This window comes from Triticum urartu, chromosome 7A (assembly GCF_056163025.1).
Source record: "Triticum urartu cultivar PI428250 chromosome 7A, HENAU_Tu73, whole genome shotgun sequence".
Taxonomy (NCBI): domain Eukaryota; kingdom Viridiplantae; phylum Streptophyta; class Magnoliopsida; order Poales; family Poaceae; genus Triticum; species Triticum urartu.
This window is the reverse complement of record NC_141879.1, coordinates 715,552,502-715,567,943: the sequence shown is the minus strand read 5'-3', so window position 1 is coordinate 715,567,943 and position 15,442 is coordinate 715,552,502. Positions and strand designations below refer to the sequence as shown.

Genomic DNA, 15,442 nt, shown 5'->3' with positions numbered 1-15,442 from the left:
CATGGAAATTAACAATCTTAGACATATCACAACTTAAGTTTTTTTGCCATGGCAACTTTTAGATTTCCTTTTCATACACGACATTTGTTAAAAGAAGAATTATTTGTTTATCCATGGCAAAATTTACTCTTTAACCATGGCAACTTCACATGTTTTTTGCCATGGCTATTGTATATGCTTCTTCCCACACATCAGAAAGATGATTTTCTGACCATGGCAAATTAGCAATGTTAGCCATATTACAAATTAAGTTGTTTTTCCATGGCGACATTTAGATTTCTTTTTCATAAATGAAATTTGTTAAAAGATGAATATTTGTTTGTCCATGGCATATTTCTAGAATGCTTTGCATTTATAATCTAAATTACGTTAACAGGCCAAAAGGTGTAGATTTTGTTTGTAATTATATATGTTCCAAACACGAGGTAGTATTACAATATTAAATAGTTTTTATTAATTTATAAAGACAAATGAAACTCCCAAATAATATTAGGGAGTTTATGGAGTAAAGAGGGCAAGAATAAAAAGAAGAAGTAAAACTCATTCAGAACCCTTAAATTTTGAGATATATTAAATTCAATAAATAGTTTTTCATCAACTGTAACTTTTAGTTAGCTTAAAAGGAATTGCTTTGCATAAGATGAAATTAGGTATGATTTTCATACGACCTGATCTTAGCCCTACAACAAACAAAATTGGTGGCTGTCATTTGGTATCGTATGCTATATCGTATGGAAACCATTGTAGATATAGCACAATTCTAGCATAAACTCAACTTAACTACAAGAAATTTTTGGTTCACACATTTAATTATTTTTTTAAAGTGTAATTAAGATGGCGATTCTTTCAAGGAGCATGCTCAATCTTTTCGGGTTAACATGATCAAGATGTGTGATTTGTTCGACATGCAAAGGAATTGACACAATTCTTCCTTAATATTGCAACATGGAGTCAATGTTCATATAGTAGCCCAGCTAATTAGTTGTTTTCTTTTCTTTTTCGAAAAGGAGGATGGCCCCCCGGCATCTGCATCATGGCTATGCATGTAGCCATTTTATTAATTATTTATCAAGACTTTATAAGTAATACATCAACATATCTGAATCCATTGTCTTGTTAACATCTGTCACTACTCCTATCCATTTGATGAATGGGTGCAGATTGTCAGGGCCGCATACACAGAGTTCACGCCAAAGCGCAACATTTAGAGCCGGAGGCCCTAATCAAGCTGAATTGCAGGGTCTGGTTCACAAACCAGTCCGACATACTCTTAGTGGTCACCACATGCGCGCACTGCAGAGGCCGTCGCTACAGTATTCCACCGGTCCATCTTCAGAGCAGGTACTGATGTATCCACCTTACAAGGCCTACCGTCGACGCTGCCACAGCGCCATACAATGCCAACACCCTACGCGTGTCCATCATCACGCATCCGTCGCCAAGACCCTGCAACGCCATTGCCGCCGAGACTCCATGTCGTCGATGCGTCACAGGAACCACCACTCCACCGTAGAAGCAGTTCACTGGTCCCTCGTGCCTATGCACACCTCCAAGGGGGGAAACGACACACGAGCTCTGATGTCATCTGATCGATTGATCTAGGGTTTCCCTGGGAGGTAGTGAATAGAGGTCTGGAGCTTCTCCACGGCGATGCCTTCAAGAAAGGAATGGCACAGAAGAGCGCCGCCGTCGCTGGCCTTGACAACTAGTCGAGATCATGGTTTTCACCCGGATCTGCTCTACGAACCTCATCCAGCATCGTGTGTACGAGCTGCCACCGATCTGTGCCGCTGCGTAGCGAGCAGACCACACCGGCTAGATCAGATCTGACCGGAGGCCAGACCACGCATGATGCCAACCTATCCACCAGGCCCTCCATGCTGCCGCCGCCAATCGGAGTTCAGATGGCCCGTCGCTGCCAAACGCAGCCATGGATTTGATTTACCAAATCCATAATTATTGTATACTCTTTGATAGATATAGCGCAACCCAAATTAATTCCTAATCCTTATTTTACAAGTTCTTTTTAAAATACGAGAATAAGATGTCAGAAATCTTGGTATCCAAAGAAAGGTCCCTAAGGGGCATTCTTTTTTTTTCAATCTAAGATCATGATCATATCATGATCTATTTTTATTCGGCTCAATCTTTTTTAGAAAAAAAAGATTGAGCCGAGTTTAATTGCAATAAGCTCCTTTGAAAAGCATTGGCGCACGTGTAAACGAGTTGCTCTACCGAACTGAGCTATAGCCCTTATCAGAGATATCTTAACATATAGATAATTTCTTGTCAAGATGAATATTTTCTAATGCCAGATTTACGATGTACGATGATCCCTGTTAAGCATCCATGGCTGAATGATTAAAGCGCCCAACTCATAATTGGTAAATTTGCGGGTTCAATTCCTGCTGGATGCACACGAACGGGAACATTCCATAAGTCTATTGGAACTGGCTCTCTATCCATGGAATCTCATCCTACTTTCCTATTATATTGTTCAATACGTTCGCGGAGAATTTTATGAATTTCGTCGACTCGAAGGGTTGCCATTAGTGTTTCACGATTTCGATAGTCATACTGGTGATTTGGAGGAGATTTCTCGAAAAGTCTTTAGTGCTCATTTTGGGCAACTTTCCATTATCTTTCTTTGTGGAACGGAGATTTTTTGAATAGAATGAACGACCGTAACGGATGTTGGCTCAATCCGAAGGAAATTATGTGGAAGCTTTGCAAAATTATTATGAAGCTACGCGACTAGTTGGGCTGATATCATCAACCGTGCTAACCTTGGTATGGAAGTAATGCACGAACGTAATGCTCACAACTTCCCTCTAGACTTAGCTGCTGTTGAAGTTTCATCTATTAATGGATAAGGTTTTTCTGCTAACATATAAGAATTTTTGAAGAAAGAAAAGACAGAAATACCCAATATCTTGCTAGAAAACAATTCTATATAGAATGGGTTGGGAATTATGCCTAGATCCCGTGTAAATGGAAATTTCATTGATAAGACCTCCTCAATTGTAGCCAATATTTTATTGCGAATAATTCCGACAACCTTAAGAGAAAAAAAGGCATGTTATGAATCGGGTATAGAACCCATGGGAGGGGCTTGGGTACAATTCCGAATACGCTATTATATGTTTGCGCTCGTTTTTGTTGTCAAAGGGATTGGATTGGTGACTTACCCATTCAGTGACTTTGGCACTGGACGTTCCAAAAACGGGTACTATCGGATCGGGTGAATTAGAGAATAGACAGAGGTCCGTTGGCATTTCAGCCTTTCTTCTCCTTTCAGGGGTGAGTAGTTCCTCGTGTCAAAAAAAAAAGAAATGGTTAAGGATACAATCAATCAATAAATTCTTACTTCTAAGCTTTATTGGGGAGAAGTAAAGTAACTAAAAAGTACAAATTGAAATCAAATTGAAATGGTATTATGAAATTCCATTCCCATTAGAATATTCATTGACAGATAATAAAAAAAAGGAAAACTCTAATATAATAGAAAATGAAATGAAACGGTCGACCCTGGGCGACACACGTGCTACAATGGGCCGGACAAAGGGTCGCGATCTCGCGAGGGTGAGCTAACTCCAAAACCCGTCCTCAGTTCGGATTGCAGGCTGCAACTCGCCTGCATGAAGCAGGAATCGCTAGTAATCGCCGGTCAGCCATACGGCGGTGAATCCGTTCCCGGGCCGCTGCCCGAGGCAGGGCCGTCCGCCGCGCCTGCAGCCTTCACCGACCGAAGCTGGGCTGGCCACCACACACACACACACACACACACACACACACACACACACACACACACAATATTTGCCACATTAGGATTGCAGCGAAAATGTTGCACGTGGTAAATCAACGAATAAATCACAAGTAGTACTCTATAAAAGTTGAGGAAATATATCTTTTCGTATACAAAGTTAGTTATCCTGTCAATGTTCCTGTTGAAGCCCGAGCCTTTTCCTAATTTCCTGAACCGAAGCAATTGTAGGCTGAGGCAGGAGCCAGTCCCATTCTTTGATGGCAGGCCAGTCTGGAGGAAGGTTTTCCACGAGACTGACCTCACCGTCAACAAAGTTGTACCTAAGCACATCGTGCGTAAAGATGAAATAGGCGCACCCGCCATCCACACCCAGCTGCGCAGCATCCATGGTGAAGCTAGCGTGGGAGCCAAGGAAGAGAACTTGGCTTCCCAAGCTCGCGCCGTCCCTCACTGCCCAACGTGTCTTGCCTTCTTCCAAGGCATGCACCACGAGAGATAACATGTGTGTTGGCTCATCGTGCCTGTATTTCACCATGACGGACACCCACAACAGTTGACCCTGAAACTCCAGGAAGTAGCTGTTTCTCTGGCACCACCCTCTGTAATGCTTCGACATCGTCAACGGCTCGAGCCTGTGACTGACGCTATAATCGTCCGGCGTGAGGATGCACCAGTAGTTCACGTCCGCGCACACCAGGATCTTCCCGTCGTGGTACGCCGCCGTGGCGCTGAAACAAATGCCAGTGTCTGGCGAATAATCCAGCGTGGTTTTCACCTGCGTCCATGCCACATCGCCCGGACGCAAGAAGGTCGCCATGAAGGCGAGCCTGTGGGCCGACTGGCGTTTAGAGTCGTAGAGGAGGACGGTGCCGTCGCTGGAGATCATGCCGCGGGGATTCTCCAGCTGCCGCCGGGTGTCGTCATCGTATGCTGGTAGCGGGGTCCGGGCTCCAGTGAGGAGGTCCATGAGTCCTGCTCTTTCATCTGCGGTCAGCAGCCAGGCGGCCGTGCCATCCATGCTGGCCAACCAGTTCCTTACTGGTGATGGACCAGGCGGATTCGCGACATGGATGTCACCACACCTGCTGCGGCGGGAGGACTTGATAGAGGAGTGCAGGACGGCCCCCTCGCAAGCCGTGACCGTGCACAGGAGCCATGGCAGGAACGCGGGAGGGCGGGACAGCGGCGTCGGCAGCGCGTCGCGCCATGCCGTGCAGACGGCGTGCAAGCGCGTGAAATCGGTAGCGTCATGCAGCCGTCTGGAGACGTCGCCCAGAAGGTCCGGCGGAAGGTCGGGCCACTGTGACGGCGTAGCGGAACGAGTGATACGATTTAGGCGGCGGCGGCAGCGGCGGCTGCTGCTGCGGCCACGGCGAGACATACGTCGGATTGATTTAGGGTTTCTGCTGGTTGGATACCTGGATTCGCGGGCGGCAAGAGCCGATTATATTAGCATTTGATATATCCGGCCGGATGGAATTAGTACTCGGGGTCCGTATTGGATTGCTTGTTGAAAGTGGCGTACGTAGGTATTCAAACCAGGATCAATTCGGCCTCTACTATAACCTACGCATCTCCACAGTTTCCGTGCCGACTCCACGCGCGACGCCCTAGGCGACTTAGGGTTTGCGCTTCAGGGAGCATTCGTCGCCGTCAGCTGGCCGTCGTGAATGATTTTATCAAGAGCAATTTACCAAATGATTTTATTAACAGAAATACTAGATAAACCATGACTAATATAGTAAAGGTAAAACAAGTCATGCGTTCTGACAAAGAGAAGGTAAATAGCTTCTGCATATATGTACCGTAGCCTATCATATCTAAAGCAGACAGTATAGCAAGTAGCATATATGAAGTAGAACCTATCATGTGTAGGACAAGGACTAGAACAAGGAACTGCGGCAGAACCTTTAATAGGAAAGACAAGAACACGTACGGGACAGCAGCAGCAGAAGCGCTGGACTTGGGGTCGGTGTCCTCGCCTGCCATGTCGCCGAGGAGGTCGTGGACGTCGGGGAAGAAGTCGTCGTCGGGGAAGTAGTCGTCGGCGACCGGATCGTCCGTGATGAAGCAGCCAGTAGTCGCGCTGAGCGCTCCCCAAAAACCTTATCACCCTTCTCCCGTAGAGGACTCAAAAGGTGCGGTTTCGGAGGCCTACTGTCCCGACCTACGGTGCTCGCCGCAAGACGGGATGGGGAAGAACGTAGCAGCAGCGCAGTGGTCGGAACTTTGTGTGGCGAGAGGAAGAGAAGCTTCTGTTGTGTCTCTCTGGAGACGAGCAGCCTCTTTTATATAGGCACAGGAGAAGGACGCGAAGAGGCTGCGGCAGGAGGTGAAGAAACGAAGGGAGACGAAGCGAACAGGCAGCGACCGAAGAGGCGCGCCGTTCGAATTCAGTGTCCACTACAAAAAACATTTCAACTCCCACGTGACCTTTCGTATACCCGTCGTGCGTGGCAAAAATTTAGATATCGGCTCGGTTCATTCCCGCGGCGCGGCGCGGCGCGGCGCGTCGTGACGAGGCGAGGCGGGCGGCGGAGGAGGAGCGCGCGTGGATATCCCTCTTGTTCTCATGCTCGTACAAGTGGGGAAAGAACCTCCCTTATAAGGAGGTCCAACTCCCACTAAACTAGCAATGTGGGACTAAACTTTAGTAGTGTCCCTTGCCTTGCACAAATGGGCTAAGCGGGCCTCTAGGATTTATTAGGAATTTCTGAAATAGTTATTGGGCTGCCCAAACTAGACTAAATTCCGGCAATCCCCCACCAGATCTCAGAGACACACAGAAATTTGCCTTTGGTTCGAAAACACTGTTTTATATACCGGTACTGCAGTGGAGACTGTTAAGTTGAACTTCCACCTAGAACTTTATGCTATACTAGTAAGCAACTTGAACAGTGGACTGGGCCTTGAACTGCAAGTTTTCTGTGAATCTAGCTTCACATAAAGCCTTGACCGATACGTGGCTACCGTGGATCTTCCCCGCGGGTGGAGCTTATGCGTCATATTCCGTGACCTTTCATGAGTTTACTAGAGAGAACCCTACTCTCATAGATTGCGACGTTTGACAATTAGACTCATATAGGTGTGTTCTTCAAAAGATGTTCTGCAGGATAACATCTCTGCTTAAATAAGCCATTTAGAACACATTAAGATATACATCAACCTGCCATGCAGATTAGGAGAGTATTGCATCTTCATGGAGTGGTATTGTGAATAGTAAGGATACTCTCCTCTTAGTTGACCAACAGCTTGTCTTCCACATCTAATTCCGATCACAAAGAATAGGTTACCACTGTGAACAACTCATATTGAGGGTCTCATACCCATCTCCCTCGATGCATTATCTATCACGTTACGTGATAGACCCTTGGTAAAAGGATCTGCCAGATTTTTTAGACGTTTGGATATAATCCAATGCAATAACTCCAGAGTTTCTCATTTTCCTGACAGACTTTAACCTTCTCTGAACATGTCTTGATGACTTCATGTTATCTTTTGAGCTGCTCACTTTCGTGATAATAGTTTGATTGTCGCAGTTCATAAGGACACCCGGTACAGGTTTCTCAACAACCGGCAAGTCATTCAAGAGCCGGCGAAGCCAATCTGCTTCAACCGTAGCTGTATCTAGTGCTGTGAGTTCTGCTTCCATTGTTGACCTCGTTAAGATGGTCTGCTTGCAAGACTTCCAAGAAACAGCGCCACCTCCATGAGTGAATACATATCTCATCAGCATCTGAGATCCAGTTTGAGTCACTATACCCTTCAAGCACCTTTGGATGCCCGGTGTAGTGAATTCCATAATTTGCAGTGCCTTTCAAATAACGCAAAACTCTTTCTAGAGCTTTCCAATGCACATCTCCTGGTTTTGAAACAAACCGACTCAGTTTGCTAACAACAAAAGAGATGTCAGGTCTTGTAGCACTTGCTAAGTACATAAGCGAGCCAATAATCTGAGAATATTTCAATTGATCCCTAGCAATTCTTTGATTCTTTCGAAGTAACACACTCGCATCATATGGTGTTGGAGAGGGCTTGCAGTCACTATAACCAAAGCGACTCAAGATCTTTTCCATATAGTGAGATTGAAGCAATGTAATCCCACCATCATCGTCTCTCAACAACTTGATGTTCAGAATGACATCAGCCACTCCTAAATCCTTCATCTCAAAACAACGAGATAGGAAATCCTTGACCTCCTTAATAACATTCAGATTTGTTCCGAAAGTCAGTATGTCATCAACATACAAGCACATGATAACTCCCTCGCCCCCACCATGGCGATAGTACACACATTTGTCAGCTTCGTTCACAACAAAGCCTGCAGCTGTTAAAGTTCTTTCAAACTTTTCATGCCACTGTTTGGGTGCTTGCTTAAGTCCGTATAAAGACTTCAGCAACTTGCACACTTTCCCTTCCTGACCATCTAGTACAAACCCATCTGGTTGTTCCATATAAATTTCCTCGTCCAACTCTCCATTTAGGAAAGCAGTCTTAACATCCATTTGATGAACGAGAAGACCATGCGAGGCAGCTAGTGAAAGTAGAACTCGAATAGTGATCAGTCGAGCCACAGGTGAGTAAGTATCAAAGAAGTCTTCACATTCCTTTTGGGTATAACCCTTAGGCACGAGCCGAGCCTTATACTTTTCAATAGTACCATCAGGCCTAAGCTTCTTCTTGAATATACATTTGCATCCTATAGGTTTGCACCCATAAGGACGATCAGTTATCTCCCAGGTTTCATTCGCCAAGATGGAATCCATCTCGCTACGAACCGCTTCCTTCCAGTAGTCAGCATCTTCAGATGCATAGGCCTCTGAAATAGAACTGGGAGTGTCATCTATGAGATACACAAGAAAATCATCACCAAAAGACTTTGCAGTCCTCTATCTCTTGCTCCTAGTAGGAACTTCATTGTTCTCCTCCACAGGACTTTCAAAGTGTTCCATCGAAATGGCAGGTTCGGTAATTGTAACTGGTTCCTGATTCGATGAACTAGGCATCTCCTGATTAGATGAGGTAGTCATATCCTTCATGGGAAAGATATCTTCAAAGAAAGTCACATCATTCGACTCCATGATCGTACCGATATGTATGTCAGGTACCTCAGATTTTACAACCAAGAATCTATAGCCAATGCTATGAAAAGCATATCCCAGGAAAACACAATCCATAGTATTTGGTCCAAGCTTCTGCTTCTTTGGAATTGGAACATTGACTTTCGCCAAACAACCCCATGTTCGTAGATAAGAGAGTTTTAACCTTCTCTTTTCCCATTCCTCGAATGGACTTATCTCTTTGTTCTTTGTGGGAACTCGGTTTAGGACATGACATGCAGTCAATATCGCCTCCCCCCACCATGCCTTGGAGAGACCCGAAGTGTCTAACATGGCGTTAACCAAATCTGTTAGAGTACGGTTCTTTCTTTCGGCCACCCCATTTGACTGAGGTGAATAGGGAGGCGTCCTATCATGGATTATACCATGTTCCGCACAAAAAGCATCAAATTCATTGGAAAAATACTCTCCACCACGGCCGGACCTAAGCCTCTTGATTTTTCCTTTTACTAGAAATTTCATTGTTGTCAGTATTGACATGTAGAATGGGACTCTCTCTTTGTCCTCGTCCGATTAATCCACTTTTTTAAAGATCTCGAAAACTTTGAATTTTAATTGAAGAATTTGATTATTCAACTCGATGAATTTAGTAGATCCTTTTAGGAGGCCCTCAATGACCATATATCGAACCTATCCTATTTTTACAGTGCGATGGCTGGCTTAATTAAATTTTCGAATCACTGACTCAGGCCCATTGTCGAATCCTACTCAGCAATTGTCGAATCCTACTCAGCCGAAAAGGGGGTACTTATGTATGGCGGAACGGGCCAATCTGGTCTTTCATAATAAAGAGATAGACGGAACTGGTATGAAACGACTTATTAGCAGATTAATAGATCATTTTGGAAAGGCCATGGATCAATCAGTTCAAGGAATTTACTCCTAACAAATTCTTATAGGAATTCTGGTAGAATTAGAGAGCATTAAAAATACGCCAATCTTTTTCAAAAAATCTATTCCTGCTTTTTTTGATCCAGTTTCTATTATTCTCCTCGATAGATTCTATCTTAAAACATACATTGTTAACACAATAAAACTTCCCATTTCTTTCTATTGAGATGAAAAAGAAGAGCTTTTGAATCCACAAGTACCGGCCGAGGACCAAAAAACCACCCGACCTTGTGGGTCTGTAACAGTTATAATGGTATTGTTGAAACTAGCTTGAACATGAATAACCCCTTTTGTTATTCTACGTGCACTCTTCCTGATGATATTACTGAAGAACGTCTTTATCAGAACATTTTTGCTTCTCACTTTGGGCAATTAGCAATAATCTTTCTATGGACGTCCGGAAATCTATTTCATTATGTGGAATACTAATGGATAGGGCTTCATTGCTAAGTGCTACAAGATCTAGTGCACTGGAACGAGGTTTATTCGAAGAGGAAATTGCATCCTGTAACCACAGCATTTCTCCCTTTTTTTCTACCCCAGGCTTTGCAACATTTCGAAATCGGGAAATTGCGACATGAATAGGGAACGTTGCACTACTATCTACAGGACCCAAATTGTCAACAGGCTCCCCAAGAACGTTGAAAATTCGTCCGAGGTGGTATGTAAAATACACATAGAGGAAAAAAGAAAAAAGGATCCTAATCCTAGGGTTAATCAATTTTAGCTAGTTGATGGGAAAATACAAATTAATGGTAATGGTCTTAGGGCGATTTAGTTCGGGGAAAGGGGAAGGGGAAGAAAATCTAGAGAAATAGAATAGTCCTTTTATACAGACTGCTAAGTGCGGAGACGGGAATCGAACCCGTGACCTCAAGGTTATGAGCCTCGTGGAATAGCGATTTTCGAACCATTTCCTATAAGAGAATGGTTTCCATTACTTTGAGAAATGGATTCTTATATCAAACTATAGCTATTGCATTAAAGAAGAAAAGAAACTAATAGAAGTCGAAGAAGGAAAAAAGGAGTAATCAGCTGTGACACGAAAAAAAACGAATCCTTTTGTAGCTCATCATTTATTGGCAAAGATAGAAAAGGTCTTATTTATACCTGTTCTACTTTTTTTCTGTTCTGGCTCGGTTATTCCATCTAGCCGAGCCATTCATTCCTTTTTATGAAAGAAAGATAAGGGACAGAAAAAAAATAAAAATAAAAATGAAAGAAACAAACGTATTCAATAAGCAAAATCATAAGGTTAGTAAATCTTATTAATAAGAGCATAAAGACTTTCATTCTAGAAATTTTTAAAAAATCCAAAAAGCCTTTTCTATTTATCCATTTTATTTTAATTTCATCATTAAATAGAAACCCTTTTGGATTTTTTTCATTGTATTGAAAGAATTTTCTTCCTTGAATTTACTTTATTTTTATTCCTTTTTCGAACTCCAACCAAAGTAGATTCGAAGACGAGTCACTTCAATTATCCTTTTAAGTTCTATTCTATCTTCTGTCTTTCCCTATTTCATCTCGTCAAAATACCCGGATTTGTTACAGTTCCTCCTGAAATACTCCAACCACCCCACGAATCCGTTATTCCTAAACGAGTCATGAAGGGAATTGGGATTTCCAGTTATCTTGGTAAGAATATTATATCTATACTTCCATCTCAAGAAATTCTTTTTTTTCCGCAGGGGGTCGTGATGTCTTTCTACGGAATCGCAGGCCTATTCATTAGCTCCTACTTGTGGTGTACTATTTTGTGGAGGAATTTTAGGTTTTTTTTGGATAACAGGTAGTTTAGAGTTTAGGGATTTGTTCAAAATAGCTACAGAATTGGGGGAGAAGTCTTATGTTATATATGGTAATCGCCCCGCCTATAGTGCTCGAATTCTATCTCGCCCTTCCTATTTTTAAAATAAAAATAGAAAAATAGGAGAAAAAAAATATGACAGAGAACTATGTGGTATGGGTCAGCAACGACCCCAATCGAATTATTTGGGCCTACTCGTTATCAGTGGGATCAGGGATACTTTCAGCAAGAAATATATCGAAGAGTTAGCAGGATATAGCTCAAATAATAAATATTCTTTTTCAGGCGGTCTACGAGCTGCTGCTCAATCCATTAGTTATGAAATACCATTAACTTTTTGTGGGTTAAGTCTCGCAACGAGCGCAACCCTCGTGTTTAGTTGCCACTATGAGTTTGGAACCCTGAACAGACCGCCGGTGTTAAGCCGGAGGAAGGAGAGGATGAAGCTAGAGCAAGACCTAACTGAAAATGAATCGAATTGTTGATTGTGTCATAAAGGCCCTTATGCCCACGCCCTAATCGACTTCGGGGCTATTTTGCCGAGTTCCTTAGAGAGAGTTGTCTCGCGCCCCTAGGTATTCTCTACCTACCCACCTGTGTCGGTTTCGGGTACAGGTACCCTTTTGTTGAAGGTCGTTCGAGCTTTTCCTGGGAGTATGGCATCAGTTACATACTTCAGCGCCGTAGCGCCTGGTATGAGCCTCGTGGAGAAGCAATCGCTAGTCCACGGGGCTCATACTTCAGCGCTGCAGCGCTTGGTACTCGGACCTCGGCTCGAGGCATTTTCTCTACCCCTTCTTACCCTGAAAAAGCAGGGTCACCTTGTGTCCTTAAACCTATAACCATCTTTCGGCTAACCTAGCCTCCTCCGTCCCTCCGTAACAAAAGGATTTAGTTCATACTCACGAAGCCCTAGATTTTTGGTTTGGGCCGAGCTGGATTTGAACCAGCGTAGTGGATTCACAATCCACTGCCTTGATCCACTTGGCTACATCCGCCCCTTATCCAGCTAAAGGATTTTTTCTTTTTTCCATTGATCATTATTCTATTTATTCTGACCTCCGTACTTCGATCGAGATATTGGACATAGAATGCCACTCTTTAAAAATTCAAGGGTTTCAGTAAACTACCTGCACCAGTTCGTTTTGGCCTAGGTTTAGAACTATCTTCAACGGTTTGTTGTGCTCTGCCTGGAATACAATCATAAAGTTGAAAGTACCAGAGATTCCTAAAGGCATACCATCAGAAAAGCTTCCTTGACCGTTTCCCTCCTTTTCCCGCTAGGATCGGAAATCCTGTATTTTCCATATCCATACGATCGAGTCCTTAGGTTTCCGAATCTACCAAAACAACCGGAAATGTTTCAAAAAAAGTAGGCATACGGCGTACAAAAAGCTCACGATACTTAAATTTTGAATTATTTTTTACTTCATTTTGTCTAATGCGGATAAGACAACAAGAATTTTTTAACATTTTTTCTTTATATATTTTATACTTTTTTTTAATAATATAGAATATATAGAAGGGTTTCTCATTTAAATCTATATGACAAAGGTGGAGTCTTGGAGTATTTCGATCGATCGGTCATATAGGCCTGAGTCAGACATCAAATAGCTTCGATTTCTTTCGTTTAGGGTGAAGTAAGACCAAGCTCATGAGCTTATTATCCTAGGTCGTAACAAATTAGTTGATAGTGATAGGATCCCTTTTTTGGCGTCCCCGCCTGGGTCGACCTTCTATGTCTGGGTCGACCGTTTCATTTCATTTTCTATTATATTAGAGTTTTCCTTTTTTTATTATCTGTCAATGAATATTCTAATGGGAATGGAATTTCATAATACTGCGATTCCGAATCTTTTTTATTTATGAATATGAACAGAAAAAATTCATTGTATCGTTGGGTCGGAGCGGAGGTTTGGTCCAGAAAAATTAGAAACAAAACGCTAGGCCCAGCACTAAAAAACCCACTTTTTTACGATTACGAGGTTTATTCGAAGAGGAAATTGCATCCTGTAACCACAGCATTTCTCCCTTTTTTTCTACCCCAGGCTTTGCAACATTTCGAAATCGGGCGATCAAGTTGGTTTTCCACTTCAGCTTTATAGATCTTGAAAAAGTTCAAAGGCTCATCCTTAGATTTCAGAAGATACACACGGCAGTATCTAGTGGAGTCATCAATTAACGTCATGAAATATTTCTTTCCACCTTTTGTCAACACACCATTCATTTCACATAGATCTGAATGTATGAGCTCTAGTGGTGCAAGATTTCTTATTTCCGCAGTCGTGTGAGACTTACGAGGTTGCTTAGCTTGCACACACACTTGACACTTAGATCCCTTGATGGTGGTGAAACTAGGGATTAAGTTCAACTTCGCTAGTCGCGACATGCAACCAAAGTTAACATGACAAAGACGTGAATGCCACACATTGGATTCACTATTGTTGCAAATATGATTAACAACTTTATTGCAAACGTCTGATAAGGATAAACGAAACAGGCCTCCTGACTTATAGCCTTTACCAACAAAGGTTCCATACTTGGATATTATAAATTTATTCGACTTAAAGACAAGCTTGTAGCCATCTCTACACAGAAGTGATCCACTGGCAAGATTTTTATTGACGGAGGGGACATAATGCACGTTCTTCAGCCGCATGATCTTCCCCGAAGTAAACTTCAGATCGACCGTGCCAACACCACGAACAGAAGCTCTTGAACCGTTGCCCATCAGCACGGTTGAAGTCCCTGCGGTCTGATAAGACGAAAACATGGAAATATCACCGCATACATGCACATTAGCACCCGTGTCAATCAACCTGTCAGGAGAATGACATACTGAAAGAATAGTGGGAAATATACCATACCCAGCATCCTTCATGTCATTGTCTCCAATGACAACATTAGCGGTCTTGCCGCCTTTCCCAGGATGACGCTTGTCATAGCGATTAGGGCAACCAGGAGCCCAGTGATCAGGATCCCCACACACATGACAAGCACCTTTCTTCTTGCCATTCTTCTCCTTGAAGTTCGTGTGTTGCACAGCCTTGTTCTTCCCACCAAACTTTGCTTTTCCATCAAACTTGCCCTTGTTCTTGAACTTGTGGGGCTGTAAGTTCTGCTTCTGTACCACATTGGCACTAGATCCTCCCTCAATTCCTCGAGCACGTGTGTCCTTTGCTCTCTCCTTTTCTTCCACATCAAGACTGCCAATGAGATCCGGGATGGAAAACTCCTGCCTCTTATGCTTCAGCAAGGTAGCAAAGTTCCTCCATGAAGAAGGAAGCTTAGTGATGATACCTCCGGCAACAAACTTGTCCGGTAGCATACAACTGAAGTGCTCAAGTTCTCTAGCAAATGACCGTATCTCATGAGCTTGCTCAACCACGGAGCGCTCTTCAGTCATCCTGTAATCATAGAATTGCTCCATGATGTACAGCTCAGTGCCAGCATCCGAGACCCCAAACTTGGCCTCGAGTGCATCCCACATATCTTTTCCATTATCAATTGACGCATAAGCATCAACTATGTTCTCACCAAGAACACTCAAGAGAGCAGCCTTAAACAGAGTATCCATTTTCTGAAAAGCTTGTGCCTGTTGAGCATCAAGCTCTCCTTCAGGTTTGCCGAGAGTGGCGTCATAGCAACTCATGGTTTGAAACCATAAGACTGCTCTCACGCGCCACCTCTTATAGTGGATACCCTCAAACATAGGAGGTCTCATGGAAGCAGCAAAACCACTTGGGGTAAATTGCCTATAATAAGGTTTTTGGATTATTGGAAATATGAGCAATTTACCAAATGATTTTATTAACAGAAATACTAGATAAAGCATGACTAATATAGTAGAGATAA

At 43.1% G+C, this 15,442-nt stretch overlaps 1 protein-coding gene across 1 annotated transcript; it reads right to left on the bottom strand.

Annotated features, from left to right (window-relative positions):
• Positions 1–3,935: 3,935 nt before the first annotated feature.
• LOC147962086 (uncharacterized) lies at positions 3,936–5,147 on the bottom strand. Its single transcript, XM_087534050.1, has one exon. It carries the CDS (start codon positions 5,145–5,147, stop codon positions 3,936–3,938), a length of 1,212 nt encoding a protein of 403 aa, XP_087390176.1.
• Between the last annotated feature and the right edge of the window lie 10,295 nt (positions 5,148–15,442).